Source organism: Rhipicephalus sanguineus, chromosome 10 (assembly GCF_013339695.2).
Source record: "Rhipicephalus sanguineus isolate Rsan-2018 chromosome 10, BIME_Rsan_1.4, whole genome shotgun sequence".
NCBI lineage: Eukaryota > Metazoa > Arthropoda > Arachnida > Ixodida > Ixodidae > Rhipicephalus > Rhipicephalus sanguineus.
In genome coordinates, this window is record NC_051185.1 from 150,932,216 (window position 1) to 150,952,598 (window position 20,383).

Here is a 20,383-nt window from a genome sequence, read left to right on the forward strand (position 1 = left end):
GGCAAATCAGCAGTGAGTAAGGATGACTTGCATTGCAGTCACATGCAGACTGCCAGATTACATGTTAAAAGCTTTTTACGGCACAAATTATTATTTTTTGAATACCATTTATGTCTTAAAGCCAAGTCAATTACCCTGTCCATTTAGGCACTTTGTTGTATTTGCACACTCCTAGCAGAAAACATAACTGAAGCACAAATAAAAATTTAACCTCTCAGCATCGTAATTCCCCCTGGAAAGCCTACAATGAGGAGAAAACGCAGTTTGACTTTCCAAAAGCAACCTGCAATATCTGAAGTCACGATGAAACAACTTCAAGCAGAGCACATCCAACACATTTATACAAAAACTTGAAACAAATTTGCACTTGATCTAAGTCACTTTCAGTCATAGCCCATCAATCTCAAGAACCATTCAAAGTGGCAACTGCTGAAATGCTTTGAAAGGAGTTAGAGACATTTTTTTACACCGCTCAAAGAACTTCTACAGAACAAAGATAAAACGGGCCCATTTAGGCTACCAAGTGTTTACCATTGCATCTACACACTGTGTTAGTGCTTCTGTGAGTTAGGAATACATGCTTGCTTAAAGCTACTAAAAAATTAATCTCGTCATTCATTTTATACGGCAAATGTTTTCTTTTAAGCACCAAGATGAAATACACTTCAAACACTTTTCATGACGCTGCCGATTGGACCCTTTGCTGAATAAACTTGTTAGATCACCACAGAAGAAAGATTAATAATTTTGGACACGTAGTTCAAAGCATTACTTCAGCTAAACCTCGACATAACAAACTTCAATAACATGACCTTCTGCAATACTATACAGCACTTAACATTTTATAACTTCCACTGCATGAAACACCACATATTTCTAACCTCACCATAATGAGCTGTGTTTATTAGCAACTTCGACATAACAAAAGTTTCACTGCTACCGCAAAGGAAAACTTAGGCACAATGTTGAAGCTGCTCTTCTTGTAAAATGCTTGTTATATGCTGATTTGACAAACACATCTTTCAAATCCATCACGCAATGCATGGACAGTGCCTATTAAACAATGGCTGGGGGGCAAGGGCACACCTAAATGCTATATTCCTTGCCACAGGAACACAGAAGATCATGCTGACACCCCACTGTGTTGTAATGTGGACTCTGTATAGTTCCACATTTTGCAATATTATTTAATTCGTTACATCGAGGTTTAGCTGTAATAAACTTCACATCAGATAGCTACTTTTACACAGGTATTAGTCAATGTTCGTTCGGACATGATCTCTAAAACTAGAAACGTGCATTTCACGCATCATTCTCTGCAAAACCACACTCTGCCTACAGAAAGTAAAGGAATGCATAACAAGAAAAGCGGTGATACCAACAAAACATCAGGTGCACATAAATTACTTTCTCTTTTGTCGAAGGAAATATCTGCAAATGCTATGAGCAGATGTAAACAATCATATCAGAAAATGAGTTGAGCGTATAAAGAACGGAACAACATATTACAAAAACAATGCAGAGATCCTAAAACAAAACAGTACAACTCAATCATACATGAATACATAGTCACAAAAAACTGCTGTGTAGCACACTAGAGAAAAGAAAAATGAAGAAAGATGCCCACCTGTGTCCTTGCGCTTCATAAGTCTGATGTCCTTAGGCTCAAGGCCATAGCGAACCACTTCGTTTCGAAGCTGCAGACACAAAAGGACGGATTAGCACAAGTCATTTGTCGGCTCTCTCTGGCCAATGAGAGTGTCTGCCCTCATGGCCATAAAAGGACAATACAGTTGCCTTTTCGAACATTGGTTACTAATTCACTGAGAAAACAAAAGCATGATTCCGTATGAATGACAGAAGTGTTAATGGACAGAAAAACACGTCTGGCCCCTATTTTAGAGATTGAGTCAATGTACTAGACTTAGTTTCACACATAGCAGGCAATGAAAGAGTTACAAAACTAGCCTCACTCCTTGGGCTTGGCACTATTTTTTTAAGCTGTGACACTTTCTGCACAATATCTACTGCACCTATTATACATACAACCCATGCCTACATGAAATTAGATATTCATGCAGCAAATCCCTTTGCCTTTACCTAACACGAACTCGCGCTGAGAAACAACACTGTTCGAATTATAGAGCGTGGTGCCCCTTCAATTTCGGGAACCATATTGTAGCAGATTCCATAGCAGACCTTTTTTTTCTTTCTAAGGCTGACATTTTAAGCCTTAGAAACAGGACATTTTCACCCTACACATTTGCTTAGCATGATCAGCCACATTTCACTCGCCATGGCATCATGGACTGCTGCAGAGCATCACTATTATGCAAAAGAATTTCATGTGCGTGGCGCCAAGTCTGCTCAGATGGTGGCGTCACCATCACCTCTGATCCCATAGTGATCCGATACTAGAGGCCACGGCATCACTTTTATTGTCCCAATACTGTTGGTAAAGACATGGTTGGCAAGCCATGTTCTTGCCATGTTGAAAAGGCATTATGCATTTTGTAATTCAGATGTCTGTAAAATGAAACGCCTTAGTTGCTTTCTCAGTACTCTAAATATCATGTGAACGTAAATTGCACATTACAATAAAACCTCGGTGATACGAATCTCGCGGGGTAAAACATGGAAAATCAGTATGCGACAAAAGATAGCTGGCAAAAGATCATGAACAGCTCTGAGTGATTGCCAGTAAAGTTTCTAGACGTCAACGATAATACTTGTAGTCGTAAATATATGGCATGTGCGCAGAACCAGATGCGTTACCAGACCCATGACAGCTGGTAGCCCCTTCCTAATCTTAGTACGCTTTTCTGCATGACACTAGAGTACTGCGGGGAAACTGACCTATGGAGCACTTTGCACACGATGGATGAAAGCCAGAACATTTTAGAACCGCTGTCCTTGTTATTTTCTTATCGCGGTGATGCAGGGGCTGTTTTTCGGGAGGTTTGCTCAAAATTAAAGTCTCTCCCATGCAAATCGGAGAGTTGGCAGGTGTGCGCGTTCCCAACAATCATGCATGTTGACACTGCGAAGCCTAGCTCCTTCGCCAAGACCCTCCCCTTCCTTTTTCAGTCCTCATCCACCTTTCATAAGATGCTTGACTGCGAGGACATGATTTGCATCAATGTGGCAGGCATGTGCAAGCACAGTACAACATCGCTGCCTCGAGCACAGCAGCACGCACACGTTGGGGATGGATAAAAAATGTCGACGCCAACACCATCTGTAATCGAAACATGAAGGCACGCGTAGACGCATTGGGGCCTCCAAGATTCGCATGCACAGTCTTGGAGGATACCACGCGCTGCTAGCGGATGGCCGATCCTGACAAACTGGCAGCATGGTGCAAATGCCCGCGCTTGGGCTCCTGCAACCACGCGTCTTTCGCGGCAGTGCGTGTAGCACCTGTTCAAACCTGCGCGGTTGCGTACGTTTGTATCAAACGTCGTGGGGTGAAGAACGGTTCACAACAACCGTACTCCATTACATTGCAGGCTAATAGGCCTTGGCCAGGACCTACAGGACAATGCGTATCATTCCGAAATTCGCATGAGCCGTAATCGTACCACTGAAGTTCTACTGTATATCTTTAAGCTATGATTACAGTGCCACACATTGTCACATCCATCACAGGCACACCTTTTGTAACTAAAATGCCTGTAATGCACGACGCCGTAGTCCCTTTCTCAGTACTCGCAATTTCATAAGAAAATAATTCCACATTGTATCTGTAACCAATGATTATAGTGCCACACGTCAACGTCATATCCGTCACAGGCAGTAGACGAAATCATTGTCATGGGGTTACAAGTGCTGCACAAGGATCTTTCTCAGAAGTGTTACCCTTATAAGCCTGCATCAAATCACGCAACACACACCCGACTCTTTCCGTCACTTGTGACGCAATATTCCGGTTGTGAATGTTTTCGTGAAAAGCTCTCTCAAGCATTGACTGCTGGGTGTGAAACGTGAGTCTGACATCAACCAATGTAATAGAACACAAAGAACTGCTGCCAAGTAGACCCTAATTTACTCATGAAGTGTATGTCTCAATTGAGCGTAGTACGCATTAAGCAAACACAAGGCAGATGAGGTGACACTGCTGACAAGACAGATCAACACCCAGTACATGCATTGTGGACAGTGATGCATCTAGAATGCAGCAGCAAATGGCCTCTCACTCTGCCACACTTGTGGCAGTTCAATTTGTCACTTTGCATTTTCCACACTTTCTAAGGGAGGAGGCTGGGTGTATTTCGCAATTGCAAGCAGCAATCACAAACACCAAGAAAAAACGGGTTGATTGCATTAATTTCTTCACCAACGCTTATGAAAAGAATTTGTATGAAGACTGATACAAGGAATTCTCTAATAGCCCTTAAGTGTTGTGGCCGCAACAGAACAGTCGCAGCAGTTACACAGAGTCCCCATGAATGTTTAAGATTTTACTATGCTCTTGATTTGATTGTGCAATGAAAGTCACATGATCATCATTATATGTCTTTTTTCTGTTCTCTGCACACGTCTTGCCTTGTCTGTGGGTGCTTGCTAGAATAAAAGTGTGCCAAATGTCTTATCGCCTTGGCTCGCATGAGGGAAATTCCACAGGAAACCAAAAGCATTGTGGAAAATGTGCCAAGTGTCAAAACCCGCTTGCTTGCAAGCAGGGCACTGTTAAGGGTGCGGATTTGCCCTAGAAAGGCGGCTTCATGGCACAGCATCGTCGCAAAACAGTCAAACCACCTTTTTGGGGGGGGGGGGGGTACATGCACTAACATAGGACACTCAAACCGCAATATAATGAATTATTGGTTCTAACTAGGGGTGTGCGAATATCAAATTTTTCGAATACGAATCGAATACGAATATCCACCTTCGAATATCGAATCGAATATCAAAGGAAAAATGCCTCCACAGTAACGATATTTTATTTAACATGTAGCTATTTCAAAAAAAACATTAACAGTCTGACTGGCAACACAACATACACTGCTATCTCCAGAACACAATGTCCAGGCTAGCACAATGCACACCACAACACAACCAAATATCACGGCACAAATGAAAGTAATGACTACATGTTATCATGAAGAAATATGAGTTGCTCCACATGATCAGGCAGCAGGCGCTCTCTTGTAACAGAGAACACCCGCCCCCCCTTCCCCTGTCACTGAAAAGGCACGCTCGCTTGGAACAGAAGTGGCTGGTATAGGGAGTTACATGGGGCAAAGCTTTGCCAGACTGGGGTATCTGAAGGTGCCTACAGTACGCCACCAGTCACGTGGGTCAATGTCTTTCTTCAGAAGTGGTCTCGCATAGAGTACAAGTGGTAGTGCGGCACGTTACGGCCGCATAATATTGAAAATGTACGGTTACATGATCGCCAACAGCGCTGCACGTCGGAGATGCACCAGCAATAAATCATACGTATTGGGGCGCTCGTCGCAGGCAGATATCGTGCCTCCGTGTACTTACGATGTTTATCGCTCCTCTCGGTAACGTTTTTAGCGATACGAACGCCGCAGAAATGCAGAAGACGAGTTATTTTATGCATGATAATCGAATCGCATATTCGAATCTTTCGAATATTCGAAGTTATCGAATACCGTATTTACTCGCATAATTTGCGCACTTTTTTTCGCGAATTTGGAGCTCCGAAAAGGGGGTGCGCAAATTTCGCGGAGATTTCGCGAGCACATCTGAAATAACGCACAATATATAGTCCTAACACGCGCGATATAATACATTAAAGAAGAAAATAAATTATAGCGCAAACGAAGGGTTTTTAACAGAATTAGCACGTACTTTAACCAGCCAGATTCGGTCATGCGCGGTCTAGTCAGAATCACTAGTTGAGAAGTCCGACTGAGAATCATCGCCGCGGCCGCTGTCACCGCTTTCCCAAAGCGCGTCGTCCTTGGTTCCGTCGAGTGCGTTGAGGCCCATGGTTGAGGCGTCTTCTTGAAGCTCTTCGCGACAATGCTGGGAGTAACGAGGTGCCACGGCACGGCGATACCGGTGCGCCTAAGCTCTCGCACATATTTGAAAAGGTATTCTTCAACGGCAGGAAACTTTCCATGCTTCGGTCCTCGGAACGGTCTCCTTCCCGGTCTTGTATTAAAAAGCGAACTCTTCTGCGGCACGGTTCCCGTTTCCTTAGGCAAATTCTATAACAGTGAGCTTGAATTTTGCCGAATAGTTATTGTAGCTCAGCGTAAGAGAACAGTGAAAACGCAACTGGCTGATCGCGAAACCTAAACTTCCGAAATCAACGAAGGCTGCGTCGCAGCGCGGACGCAGCGCGGGAAAATGTTGGCGCGACTGGCCCTCGCACGCCTCCGATGCAGAAAGTAGTCCGTGCCGTGTCGCGTGCATGCATTCTCACGACGGGAGAACGCTCGAACAGTTCCGACAACCGGTGAACAGATTAACGGTTGGTACGGTCTCGGCGGTTTCCAGAGAATAGAACGAAGTAATCGGAAGAAGGGACTTCGCACTCGCAGCCTGTCTTGTGTATGACTGCGCTCGCCTGCTCGGTGCGGGCCGCGGGGCGCGGCGGCGCGGCCGTCCAAAGTTCGCCCCGTGCGCGCGCCGTTGCGCGCGCCGGCGAGCTGGCTCGAGCGGGGCGGGGAGCGCAAAATATGCGAGTAAATATTTTTTTTTAGCAAAGCTGGCTAAATATTAGGGGTGCGCAAATTATGCGAGGGCGCAAATTATGCGGGTAAATACGGTATTCGAAACTTTTTGAATATACGATTTTCGAATCGAATACGAATATTTCGAATGTAATATCCGACGAATATTCGAAACTTTCGAATATTCACACACCCCTAGTTCTAACGAAGTAAATGAAGAATAGTCCTGTCATAGATACAGTGTTGCGAATATATGTTTATAACAAATTTTTGTATTAATTAACTTATTTTCGTGTCAGATGAGACTTTGTTACAATGAGGTTTGAGTGTATTCATTCGTTTTGAATACTTTTAAATTTCGGAAATATTAAATTCGAATACTGAAATGTGTATTCGAAGTGCTCGAATATTCGCCTCTGACTAGAAATTAGCAGTGAAACTGGAGGAGGCACTTACAAGAAATTGAACAGCACAATGAAATGCGCTCACGTGTGTCACTGCTCATTTAAGACAAAGCGTCCTTCACAAATGAGCCCACCACATTTTTTGCACACTTATTTTGCAACAGGGAAAGGAACTTTATGTGTACTGTATTTCTCAAGAAGACTGCATTTTTACAGTCAGCATCCTTTTAATAGGATAACTGGCACCATTGTCTACCTTGCTCGTGAAACATTTAATTGCAGGAATGCAATCAAAGCAATCCCTACATCCAAATTAGCTTGTTTTTGTGCCTAGTAAGACCTGCCATCATAGCTCAGTAGGTAAATTGTTAACACCGCCAAACTTGAGGCCACGGGTTTGATTCCTGGCCACATTTTGATTGGGGCGAAATGCAGGAACACCCATGTACTTAGATTAAAGTTCATGCTAAGTAACCTCAAATTGTGAGACTTAATAGAATAGAGATTTAGAAGAACAGAAAGTTGGGCGAGTTTGTACTGAGAATAGCGATGTGGGTGAGTTGGTTTACAGTTATGGCGATAACAAGCAGCGCAAAGCTCTGAAGTGCGAAATAGAAGTAAGGGAGGGTGTAAGCCGCTGTTCATTTTCACTTCGTAAAATTTAATCCCTATTTTTAATCCTGCTGGGAAAAGTAGTAATGACAGTTCATTAAGTGTGACAAGCAGGCCCATAGAATTCTTTTTTGAAGGGGGGGGGGGGGCACTTGCTGAAGGCCTTGACTATTTGAGAAGAAAAACACCTGTTTTCATTATTTATTTTTGGTAAAATACCTCCCTCTATCGAACTTTCAAGGAAAGGGGAGAGGCCTAGCCCCCCCCCCCCCCAACCCCTGGCTACAGGCCTGGCGACAAGCATATGTTGTTTGTCCTCATGTCTTTCTTTAAAATGAGGTAAAATATGATGCCAAGTGCTTCAACGAACCACGTGGGCCAAAAAGTGCCACACTAGTACTTAGAAAACGTCAATGACAATGAAGCATAAAAATGCAGGACGTTGATAGCAAGCTCACGAGGAAACACAGCCAAGCACGCTTTTCACCCAGAAGCCTTTGCTGCTGCTCACTTAGACTCGTCACTGACCACACAAAGTGTATACACCATTTACAACTATCAGGCAATGGTCTTTCAATTTTTACTCCATTCACGATCCTGCTGAAATCGGTATAGGAAGCATCCAAACTCCGACTCCAATTGACGTTGCTTGTGCTGCGCAAACGAAATTTGCAACACATCGTAACGTTAGTGACAGATAACTCACGCACTATTGTCTACCATGCGTGCCTTTCGGAACGGGCTCTTGTGCCGAGAAGAAAAACATACTCAGAGCTTTGAAAATGCAAGAATATTTATCTACGCCTGTGCAGCATACTAGATGTGATGAAAAGACATTTCGCCAATTCATGATGGACTACTTCGAAGTGGCTTCTAAAGGCTGCACAAGTAGAGCTGCCAAAGCAATGAAGCTTTGAAGGGGCCACACTATTACTTCCATTTGTTTGTATCAGCTAGATCATCCTGTGGGTGAACTGCGCACGACATTTCAGCTGCTGCTTTTCATAGTGCAACGTCGAGCTGCAACTGAATAGGTATGCTGTTCTGGCAATGGCAGCAACTGAGGGCCAGCAATCGTTACTAACTACAATACCTACAGTGCAACACATCTCAAAAGCAAAATGCATGCTTCTACACTGACACTTATGAAGGTTAGCGCAAATGGAACACGAACGAGAAAAAGAAACGACGACACAGGCCCTGTGCCGTCGCTGTGTCTCGTCTGGGTTCCATTTGCGCTGGCCGTCATGAGTATTTTCCAATTCGCCCAACTCGCTACCCTTTTACACTGACAATGCGTGCACGACGTTAAGCTACGACATTGCCATCAGTTGTAGCAGTACAGTTAGAATTCTTTTAGGTACTCAAAAGCAAATTGGAGGCATCATAACACTAGGGGTGCTGCTTTTTGGGCAAGTTAGAATTGCATACTATACTCGTGGACAGCTTTTCTTGGCAATGAAGGGAAGGCTAAAGAGGTGAACTACGCGTGTGCTACCACTGAAGAATATACAGGTGACTCGATAACTCAAACATGAGGGGACCTCAGGATTTTATTTGAATTATCAGAACTCCTCATAAATATGATTCAGGGCAACACACCAACACTGCGATGTTTATTGTTTCTCAGTGCCGCAGCAACATCATAGACTGCTCTGCATGAGTGCCAGTAAAATTTTTAGACATCAGCGATAATACTGGTACTTGTTATTATACAAGGCATGTACGGGTGTGCAATTAAAGAACGAAATGTGTTGCGTCCCACGACAGTTGCTAGCCCCTTCCAATTCTTAGGACGCTTTCTCGCATGGCATACTGCAGAGAAAGTGACTTTAAGAAATGTTTGGCATGCGATAGATCAAGGCCAGACCGTACAGTTTTTTTCCCTCGGTCAGCACAAGATTATTGGTGCGCAAGGTTTGGCCGTATTGTAAGCAGGCAATCAGCTTTATTAGCGCTTGTTAGTAACAGAAAAATGTGAATGTTCAGCTAGAAGCAACAAAGGCAGCAGATATTTCCAGACGTGGACAAGCAAAAAGTTTGAATTAACCGAATTTGTGCAGTGAGGCAGTTCGAATTAAGCAGCTTTAAAATACATTGAAAACATAGTGGGCCAACCAAAAATTTAAGATTTGTTTGAATTAACCGAAAGTTTAAATTATCAGTTTGATTTATCAAGAGTAGTCCCACAATTGCATCCGTGTTTTCTGTGTGAGAATAATAAAAATAACTACTTTATTTTCTACGGGATGCTGTTTGAAAAGAAGGTTAGCGCGCACCAAGGAGATATTTATATTTGTTTTACTTTATGCAGTTCTATTTCGCGTTACTGTGCCTGTGAAAACATCGTACCTTTTACGAGCACCTCACAGTCAAAATGGAGTCTTCGTCTTCAGGCGAGCTCTCGTCAGCCTCCAGCTTTTCCGACGACTCTCCGAAGGAGCTTGTGACGAATTTCACTAACAAATGGCTGTCTAAGCCTGTGACGGCCGCTCGAATAATCAAACTCCCGTCACAGGAGATACGGAAGGTTCGAAACCAAAACTGAATTCGAAAGGCGCGCCGAATCGGACTACTTTGCAGAGCAGTACATGTGCAGTAGCTCCGCCCACATAGCCTTTGCTTCATTGCCAAGAAAAGCTGTCCGCGAGTATAGTGCTGCACTTTGAATGCACTTTGACCAACTCGGTAAATCAACAATAGCACACCAATGTCAACAAATCAGCTGCTGAAGTATGAATTGTTGTATGCCTCACTTTGTCTCACCTTTGAAAGCACTAAATCACTCAATCCTGCCAGAGCAAATCACCTATCCTGCACATGGGTGTTGTAGCTGAAGTCAAGCATGCAGACTGTGCGGAATGAAGCACTTACGTCGGCGTCCGTCGTGTCCACCGGCATGCCCCTAACCATGATGGTGCTGTTTGGAATCTCATCGCGGCGATCTAGGACGCGATCACGGTCCCGGCTGCGGTCCCGGTCTCGATCCCTGTCGCGGTCTCGGTCCCGCCCGCGGTCCCGATCCCACGAATGGTCACGATACGGCCGGTCCCGGTCTCGGTCACGATCGCGGCGCCTCGGCCGCTCACGGTCCACGTCGTCGTAGTCTCTTCTGCGGGGGTACCGGTCCGGCGGTTCATCTAGGTCGCGGTAGTCCACATCACGGGCCGCCACTTCACGGTTGACCGGCGACTGTAGAATCAGAATAGCATGGTTTAAATGCGCTGTGCACGAAGTCGGAGCTGAACAGGGTGTCCACCATATAAATTTTTCCGAATTCTCCAACTTTTCCGGGCTTTCTGTGATGATTCTGAGCATATTCACCCACTAGTGTAAGCCTGCTTGGAAAACTGACTGTGTACTGCAAGCGAGCCCGCGAGTGGTTAAAAAAAAAATGTAAAAAAAAGGACACTTGCATAAACTGAGTACAGAACTGAGGATGCCTATTGTATTGCCACCAAATGAGTTTGACCCGGCCCGATGCTTCTGGCCAAACGAATCTGACGATGAGTTTGATCCGGCCAGTGCTTCTGGCCAAACCAGAATGCCTTCAAGCCAAGCCGAGGTCAGCCAGAGAAACAAGCACAAGTTTATCAGCATGAATAACGTCACAAAATAGTAATTGAGATATCCTGTGAGATCTGTAGAAGCAACAGTTATGCACTGTCTCTTTTTTAAGTTTCTGCTTAGCCGTTTACTGTGGTTGTGAAAAAAGGAGCGACTTTAGAAGCCTTGATCAAAGGCAAAGATTGTTTTCAGAACGGCTGTACAGACTGTAAATAGTCAATAAAACTTTTTGTTGGGCTAGTTGGTTATTCGACATAGTGTAGGATGATCAGCGCAACCTTGACTCCCGCAAACAGTCACACAAACACTCACTCATCCACCCAAGGAACACACACGACACTCAGCGCTCACTACCAGCTGTTTATTGCACCTGAATGACCCTCTTGTATAGGTACAGAAAAATGCGCAAAACCAATGAAGAAGAAAAGGTGCGCATGTGGAAAGCAACACACAAGTGAAGTATGAGCGCCCCCACCCCACCAGGCAAAAAGATTAAACAAATTGAAAAAGAAATACGGAAAAGCAGATAAACCAGCAGATCACTAAATCCTTGCCTCGAGAAAAGATATTTCCTGTTGATATAACACCAACGACGGCTCGCTAACACAATTGTCCTTATTTTTTCCAATAAAATATGCTTCCAACAGCAGAAGTGCAGATGATTTCAAGCTTCTTCCAAGAACCTGCGTGTCTGTAAATCGTGGTTCACACCCACATGCGGAAGTATGCGCCACAAGATGCGCATACTTATCCTCATTTTTATTAACCTTTAGCGCATGCTCCCTAAGCCGGTCATTTAGGCATCTCTCGGTCATCCCGATGTACTCTTTACCGCAGGATAATGGAATAGAGTATACAACTCCGGTGGAACATTTGACGTAGGCTTTCTCATTTTTCTTCAGGCAACCGCGTCTCTTGCTATCGCAAATGCGCGGACACAACTTGGCTAGCTTTTCTGGCGCCGAAAAGACCAGAGCCACTCCATGCCTAGCAGCAACCTTCTTCAGGTTATGGGAGAGCTTGTGCACATACGGCATTACATGAAGCTTAGAACCCAATGGGTCCCAAGCAGCTCCATCCCTTTGTGTTCCACGTTTCATCTTCTGCATGAGAGCCTCGGCGACCGTGTTTATGACCGACGAAGGGAAGCGCGCCGCCGTTGAGTGTTGAGCGCCGAGTGTCGTGTGTGTTCCTCGGGTGGATGAGTGAGTGTTTGCGGGAGTCAAGGTTGCACTGATCATCCTACACTATGTAAATAGTCAGTTTCCATGAACCGGCTAGGTTTTTTAAAAAATTCCATGACGATTCTCCCGAATTTTGCAGATATGTCTAAGAGCCTTTTCATAATCCATAAGTGCGCTTCCGTGCACTGCATATTAGCCCAGCTAATGGCGGCACCTGTCGTCCTTCAAGTGGAGACGAGGTCGTAGTTGCACGTGCTGGGGCCTGTCTATTATGAGTGTTCATATCAAAACAGCCGAGTCTACATTTCCCGCTTCATAGCGCAAGCAAACTGCGCTTGAACACGCTGTTTGCAGTGAGTGACTAGCCGCCATTAGTTGGGCTAACTGCACCGCATGAACGTTAGCTTTACAATTATGCAAAGGGTCTTCTTCCAGGATGGTAGACACTCCGGCTGAATCAAAAGGGCTACTCACCGTATCGTAGTCACGGCGATCGTAGTAGTCGCGGTCCAACACGCGGTCCCGGTCCATCAAACGCTCGCGGTCTACCAAGCGCTCGCGGTCCATCAAACGCTCGCGTTCCAGCATCCGCTCCCTCTCCAACATTCGCTCCCGTTCCAGCATTCGGTCGCGGTCCCGGTCTCGGTCGCGACCGCGGTAGTCCCGGCCTCGGTTCCGTTCGCCCCGTCGGTCCCTGCAAAACAACGGCAACCAAGGTGAGCGACAAGTGCCGTACGTTCCTGCAGACTGTATTTTTGAAAAGTTTCCACCTGTCACGGTCCCTCTGACGCTCGTCCCGGGTCGGTGGCGGTGGAGGTCCGGGCATCGCGGTGCCGTCGTAGTCGCCCGGCTCCATGAGGTCTCCGTACTCGCGCAGGTACTCGATGCTCATCGTTGTGCCGCCGGCGGGCTGAGCTCCTCCTTAAAGCACTGAAGATGACGACGGGCCATGGTTGAGACACGCATAATAGATCGCGCAAGGTACAGAGCCCAGCATCGGACCAGCTCGACGATCAGTGCCTATGCAAACGTCTCCTATGCCACCGCCGCTTCGACTCCTGGGTCGCGGTATTCCCCGTAAGCAAGCCTCACCTTGATGCAGGATCGGTTCCTTCTTGCGCAGAACTCGCTTTAAAGCTTTTAGAAATGCAATGCCTCTTGCTCGTCGAGCGAAGGTTGGCGCTTGCCGCTAAAGGGCAGGTAAACGCCGCAGCATTGATCAAAATGGCGAATACGCAGAAAAGCCACCGGAGGGAAGCCAGGGAAGCCGCCAGGAGCGCACGAGCCAACAACGGCCACTCGCTTTCTCTATAAATGAGACGTGAAAATAACTGCAGGCCCAGAAGAGTTCGTCTTATTCAGACGGCCGTCTGCTAACACGAGGTTTTTGCTGGTTTTTGCGCCGGAGAAGTCATGCTGAAGTTCCTGAGCTTTCCACGCAACTACCGTAGAATGTCCTGACGTGCAGCCGCCTGGATTACTCCGTGGTTCGCATTACCGTTGTGCGCACGTTGGCCGAATACGTGCTCACAGATCGTGAGTTTTCTTGAGCAGTCGACGCGACGCATAAACGAATCGCGATGCAACTTCAAGACGACTCGAAAATTAGCAGCTCTCCTGATGGCCTCCGGAGCGAGATGTTTCGACCGGAGGACTATCAAGAGAGCAGAATTATGGCGAACGAAACCGGCATGGACCGTGTGAAGATCATGTTCGATCTCAGGTACGGGCATTGAAACTGTTGTCCACTTCTGTTTAAACGTGTGTTGGATAAGAGTGCTAGAAACCCACGTGATATCACATAGGGTGCAGCAGTGTTCATTGTATTGTTTATCGGGTGTTTCTTGTAGTACACCGACACCGTGAAGTATAGACCTCGTGAGCTGGTATGGTGGCGCTACTGCTCTCGCCCTCTATCGGGCTAGCGGCGCACTGTTAAGATTGTCGCCTACGGGCCCGTCTGCATGTTTCAAGGCGGCGGCTACGGTTGCGGCGGCCGCTGTTCTCCAAGAACGGCCACCGTAGTTCTTTTTTTTTTGTGTCTGCGTGTGTAAATACGCTGTGCTAACTTATGTTTATGTTTTTCTTCCTATCTAAAGCTGCAGCAGGTTCAAAGCTGCAGCGCACTAGGCCTATTGGCCTCGAGATCTTGGAGTGGCGCCCTCTCGCGTGTGACGTCAGAGCAAGGACACTCCGCTCTCAACCGCGCTGCAGAAGCCACTGCTCCTGTATGCGGACCGTCTGCTTCAGGCGGAAACTTTGTCGAACGAACAGCCTCGCGACGGTCAACTAACGCCTGCAACGAATGTTTTCGAGTGTAATCTTGAACTTGTTTTAGTTGCGGCCCAATCGACAGGGCCAAGAAATGCCCCGGATGGCCGACGAGTGCGCCGATGCCACCGGCCGCATTGCTGGTAAGAAAGTGAAACTATGTGTGAGTGTTCTCGCTCGTTATCTTGTTTCCGCCGTACGACGCTAATTAGTTTGGGTGTTTCTTTCGATATTTCACTAAGCGTGCCGTTCTCCAGCATCTACAAGTATGTACATAAAGCTTGTGAAAGGTCGCGGTGCCTCGTCGGGGCGAGGCGGTGTACGACGCAGGCCACGTTGTTGAATGCACGGTCGAGGCCGTCAACGGAGATCGCATCACCGTCGCAGCTTTCGTCCTGCAAACAAGTGTGCAAGCGCTCCCTTGTTGCACACCCCACTGCCGATGCCCACGATCGCAGCTTGTCCCGTAATGTTGGTTCACTGAGAACGATATTACGTCGTAGTTCATATTAACACCGCACAGGGCCGTCGCATCGGCATTAGATTATAACAAATAGTTAATCGCTGATTATACCACGCACAGGGCCACAGAGATTAACGTGGCAAAGGCAAGCTGGGTCGAGTTTCACGACACGCAGCCTAACGAAAAGCTTAAAGAGCTCCGCTTTTAAAAACGTGTCTGTACTGCCTCAGGGGAAAGCTTTTAGAGAATGTGCACTAAACAGCGACAACATGTTTTGCTTACGAATTTATGATAAGCAGTCCGCTAGGCGCTCGCTTGCCTTCATAATTAAAATACGTATGTACACCATCCAAACGCAGCTGTAGTCTCAGATATCCTGCGCCGCTAAGCTGAGCTCACGAGGTGCGCTTTCCTGCGAGGTGATTCGGAGGCCGCGTCGTCGGCTCCTTGTCTAGGGGCCTTCGCGGCAGGTTGTGGGACGGCACCGCACCTGGTGTAAGTCGCCTATGCGTATAGCCTGCGTGTAATAAACGGTTTAAGTATTGGCGAGGCACTCTAAACGCGATCACAAGCTTACCTAAGAGTGGCGCGTACGGTGGGTAGCAGAAGTCACTGTCCGCGAAGTGCTTGCCGCACACTGTCGATGAAGGCGTGGGGTGCTTTCCCATTCTGAGCTTGACTATCCACTTCTTCTTCAGCTTCGAGTCCTTAGGATAGTTGTGAAAGCTAACGCCTTTTTCACGAATGGACGAAGTACACTGAGGCACAGGGCAGTACTTCACCACTGTGCAGCACTCGCCGCGGAGACATGCGGCCGCAGTTCTAAGAAACAAAAAGCTGTAGTTCTAAATGAATGTTAAAAGCAGACCCACGGTTGTTCTAACAGCGTCAGTAGCCACTATACGCAAGATAACCGATTGAACTGCTTTTTCGTTCAGATTTACCACTGCGGTGGTTTCAACACGGTGCTGGGCCTACGTAGCAGACGAAAGCGCGCGAATCCCCGCTCTGACGTCATACAGGCGCCGTTCGCAGCGCCGTCGTCGGTCGCACACCAGGCCAATAGGCCTAGTGCGCTGCAGCCTGCAGCTTTGATGATGATGATGTCTGTGGTCTTCCCCTTTGTACCGGGGGGGGGGGCACCTTTTAGTGTCCTGACCGGAACGAGAAACAAATAAATTTTAAAAATAAAAGAGAGAAGGAAAGAAAAATCACACCAGGTCCATGAACATCACAATTGTTCACCGTCTCCCTGACCACCACTGTAGAAGCCTTGCTTTTGCTATTGCTGTCATTGCCTGGGGTGCACGTTGGTATCGCGGCTACCGCCTCCATCCGGTGCGCCACAGTCTTTCACAAAGCCGAGTGCCTCCGGTAGTGTGGCGCCATCTGTCTGACGTGGACACAGGCGTTCGCAGTGAAGCACCAGGTGTTCAATGCTCTCCTCGTCTTTCCCGCATGTCCTGCACTGCAGCCAACGGCGGGTCTAAGTGACGCCGATACACCCGAGTGCGGAGCGCTCCAGCACAGGCCTCAAACAGAAGTGCACTGCCGACACTATTGTCGTATAAGCGTTCGGCGGAGATGGTCTTGTGGGCTCTGTATAGGGCCAGGCTAGGTTTCTTCTCCATAGCCGCCTGCCACATCGACGTCTCAGCTTCCTGCACTCTATTCCGTACTCTTACTGCCCATTTTCTCTCGCTGTCCTCCTGGACGGGGTCAGTAAAAAGGGAGTACTTGCAGCACAGATTGTGGAGACGCCTGCGCCATGGTGTGTTCATGCCCTTGATAGCTGTGTATCAGCCCACCGACGGGCCCACCGCTGGTCGTTCATGAGGTGAAGACGGCCTTCGTAGGCCGCCTTGCTCCTTGCCTCTCGTGCCTCATAACTTGACCATCCGAGGTCACCCTGCACAGCTTCGACCGCTACACGTCCATGACACGCCAGCGCCAGTCGCCCAACCTCACGCTGACCTCTTTCCAACCACTGGCGTGTTGCTGCGGACAGGCAGATGACGGCGTTGGCGAATGTCAGCACTGGCACATGTACTGCCTTCCACAGTTCGCGCACCAGTACAAACCAGTTGCAGCCCCACAGGCTCCGCCGTCGCAACACGTTGGCGGCCCTCACAGAAGCCTATCGAACGTGCTCCTCTTGCTTGTCATAGAGATCTGCGGAGGTGCAAAGGTTGACACCGAAATACCGGTACTTGTCTGATACCGGAATGCTTCCTCCGTCGGGAAGCTGCACATCAGTGGTCTCCACGCCTGAAAACTGCAATATGGCTGATTTTTTGGCATTGAAGTGAAGGCCCATACTCTTCAGGTGGTCGGCCGCCAGTGTTACCAACCTCTGAAGGTCACTGCTGCGCTCAGCCAGTAGTACTAGATCATCAGCGAACACTAAGCCGGGCAGCGTCCATGTCTGCGCCACTCCACCAATCATGAGTCGGAACGCGAAGCCAACTCCCGATTCCACAAGTGCCTGCTCGAGTCCCGCCACATATAGCATGTATAGCAGCGGAGACAAAGGGCAGCCCTGCCTGAGTCCTCTTGTCACCCTCACAGGCTGTGTTCTGGTGCCTCTGAAGCATGCTACGACCGAGCTATCTGCTTAGAGCTGCCGGAGAAAGTCTTTCCACACGCTCGGCATTTGTCGTTGGTCTAACTGGTGGAAAAACTCCTCGTGTGGCACACTATCATAAGCCTTGGCGACATCCAGAAAGCATCCAAGCAGACCTCTGGTTTCTCTCCGTGCCACCTCGATGGTCTGGGTGAGCACGAAAAGATTGTCTTCCAAGCGTCTGTTCCGTCGGAAGCCATTCTGGAGTTCAGACAGTATGCCCCTCTTCTCCGCCCAGCCGCTCATCCAGTCCTTCAAGACTTGAGCGAAGAGTCTATATAGGACGCTCGTCACCGAGATTGGTCTATAGTCGCCCAGCAGTCCAGCGTCGCCTCCTCTCTTGCACACGAGGCTTACTCTGCCGCATTGCCAGTTGGATGGGATTGGTCCGTTCTTGAGGATGGTATTGAAGATTCCTGCGAGGTGTTCTCGAGCAGACTTCCCCAGGCATTTCACAAGGCCCGCTGGTATGCCGTCCAGTCCAGTAGCAGTACTTGCACTGATACGCGGGAGTGCACGCTCAAGAGCGATCCTAGTTATCTGCCAATGGTCCTCTTCACTTGGTTGGTGAGGCTCATCTGGGTCGCCGTTTACTGCTGAGGTCGATTCGTCATGTGTGGGATTGAAGAGCTCTTGCATGTGGGTCGTGAGGTGCTCTGCGAGGTCGGTGACCGGTAGGTTGCTGGAGTGGTGTCGAATTTCAGGTGCCGGAGTTTGGCGATCCAATGAAGACACATATTTCCAAAATTTGTTTGCACCGTTACGCCCTGCCTCCGTGATAGCTCGCAATTGTTTGTTATTATGCTGAGCTATTTTGCTTTGTACAAGGACCCGCATTTCTCTTTTGAGGCGGAGGTATTCCTCCCAGGTACTCATGCACTCCTCTCCGGGTGATGTCCTAACAGCCGCTCTGTGTAGGCGATTCGCCGTTCGTCTTGCAATAAGGGCCCTTTGTACCTCTTCGTCCCACCAGCCTTTGCGCCGTAGGCCACCGCGGGAATTTACGCGAATTTCGTGCTTCTTCATGATGCGTCTCAGTTCGAGCACAAATTGATCATATGTTGGTGGTTCTGTCGGTTGAAAGTTTTGCTCGAATGCTTCCGCGACTGCCGCGTACTCCAACTGTGGGAGGTGCCTCTCAGCAGGGTTGCGATGTTCCTTCGCAATGGTTCACCAGGAGGATCGAGAAAAGCTCAACTTGATTCGGTTGTGGTCGCTTCCTATGCTGAATTCACCATTTTCATCGATGTTCATGTGGGTGAGACGTCGTGCTAAAGCAGGTGTCGCAAGCACGTAATCAATACAGCTGCGACTGTTCCTGGCGCTCCAGATGTACTGTCCTTCACATTCTGGACGAAGATTTAGCACTTCTAAGGCAAGTGTACGTGCCAGTGTCAGCAGTAGTTCCCCATTGGTATCTTGGAACCCATCCAGAGCTTGAAGGTGCCCATTGAAATCGCCCATAATGAGAACCTCTCGATGGCTTGCCCATCTTGCCACGTCTTCCCTGATGCACTGCGCCATACTTGAGTTTCCAGCATCGGCTCCAGCACATACGGCAAAGTAGACCACCCCTACCAGGACTGGCAGCCCCTGCAGGTAGCCCTCGACCCACATGTGCTCAACACACGGGCTGTCCAGCTTCTTCCAAGCTGACCTAGTTTTCCACAGGAAACCGATTCCTCCCCCTTTCCTCGATTCACCTGAATGGTTCAAGCCAGCCCACTGCCAACTTTTATGTACTGGTGGCTCTTCCATGACTCGAAGGTGTGTTTCAGCCCACGGCATATATCTCTATGTCTTCTTCACCCGAACAGGCAGCGCCACCGGACACCCGCGGCGGAAAAGTTGGGATTTTCGTTTGTTGCTCCCGGGCGCGCAGTCACGGTAGAAACGCATGGCTCCTCGCTGAAAGGAAGTAAAAACGTCGCAGAAGTCCGATACTTTTTCGTACTTCTGCGTGCATGGCTGGCACAACAGCTATAGGAACACCGTGCAGAAGCAACTAGCTTTAAAATTCTGCCGTTTACCACAGAAGTCGGACGAAAATGAACGACAACTCTACCGCAGCTGTGCAGCGCTAAGCAACGCCTCGAATTCTGTTTATAAGTGTCCTCACTCTCTTGTGCTTTTTTTTCCCTTTTATTATTTATATTAAATGTATACACAAACTTACAGGGTCACAAAGAAAATAGGAAGATAGCAGGCTGGCAACGGCCACCTAGAGGGGCAATGTGCCTGTCTGCGTCTGCTGCTCTCACGCGTGATTTCTTGCCAGCCAGACCGGCGAGAAGGGGTAGCCGGTGCAGAATCAGACACGCATTTGCAGCGTCCTCTTCGTTGGGAACGAAAAGAGTTCGATATGGCTCAGCACACGTAGAGCATTGAAAAAACAAAAGCTCACCTCCACTCGTACTTTGTAGTCCACGGTTTTCAATTGCGCTATGCATTTCCCAACAATGTCGGAAGATTCCATCGCGCAGATCAATTCTTCTTTCAGACCACACACTGATCACTCCCGTGCAACTTTGTACCAAACGACGAACAACTCCTTTTGAAACACATGTTATTGCAATTTCAATTCTACGGAAACCGCAGAACAACACACG

The 20,383-nt window shown here is 47.8% G+C and overlaps 2 protein-coding genes across 3 annotated transcripts in view; one reads left to right on the plus strand and one right to left on the minus strand.

Moving 5' to 3' along the window:
• Positions 1 to 1,123: 1,123 nt before the first annotated feature.
• On the minus strand, positions 1,124 to 13,660 carry LOC119372592 (U1 small nuclear ribonucleoprotein 70 kDa). 2 transcript variants are annotated; one of them, XM_037643073.2, is made up of 5 exons: positions 13,510 to 13,660; positions 13,188 to 13,347; positions 12,892 to 13,111; positions 10,541 to 10,858; positions 1,124 to 1,697 (listed from the first exon to the last, which is right to left on the minus strand). In XM_037643073.2, exons 2-5 carry the CDS (start codon positions 13,307 to 13,309, stop codon positions 1,548 to 1,550), a joined length of 810 nt encoding a protein of 269 aa, XP_037499001.1. In that variant the 5' UTR covers positions 13,310 to 13,347; positions 13,510 to 13,660; the 3' UTR covers positions 1,124 to 1,547. The 2 variants fall into 2 exon arrangements, with proteins under 2 accessions (XP_037499001.1, XP_049275902.1); XM_049419945.1 differs by lacking the exon at positions 13,510 to 13,660 and having other exon boundaries at positions 13,188 to 13,502.
• A 98-nt stretch (positions 13,661 to 13,758) lies between these two features.
• Positions 13,759 to 20,383, plus strand: part of LOC119372593 (RPII140-upstream gene protein) — a 31,125-nt gene continuing 24,500 nt past the window's right edge. Inside the window, exon 1 of the mRNA XM_037643074.2 lies at positions 13,759 to 14,140. Within this exon, the coding sequence (XP_037499002.1) occupies positions 13,998 to 14,140 (143 nt within the window). The 5' untranslated portion in view covers positions 13,759 to 13,997. The remainder of the gene's footprint in view (positions 14,141 to 20,383) is intronic.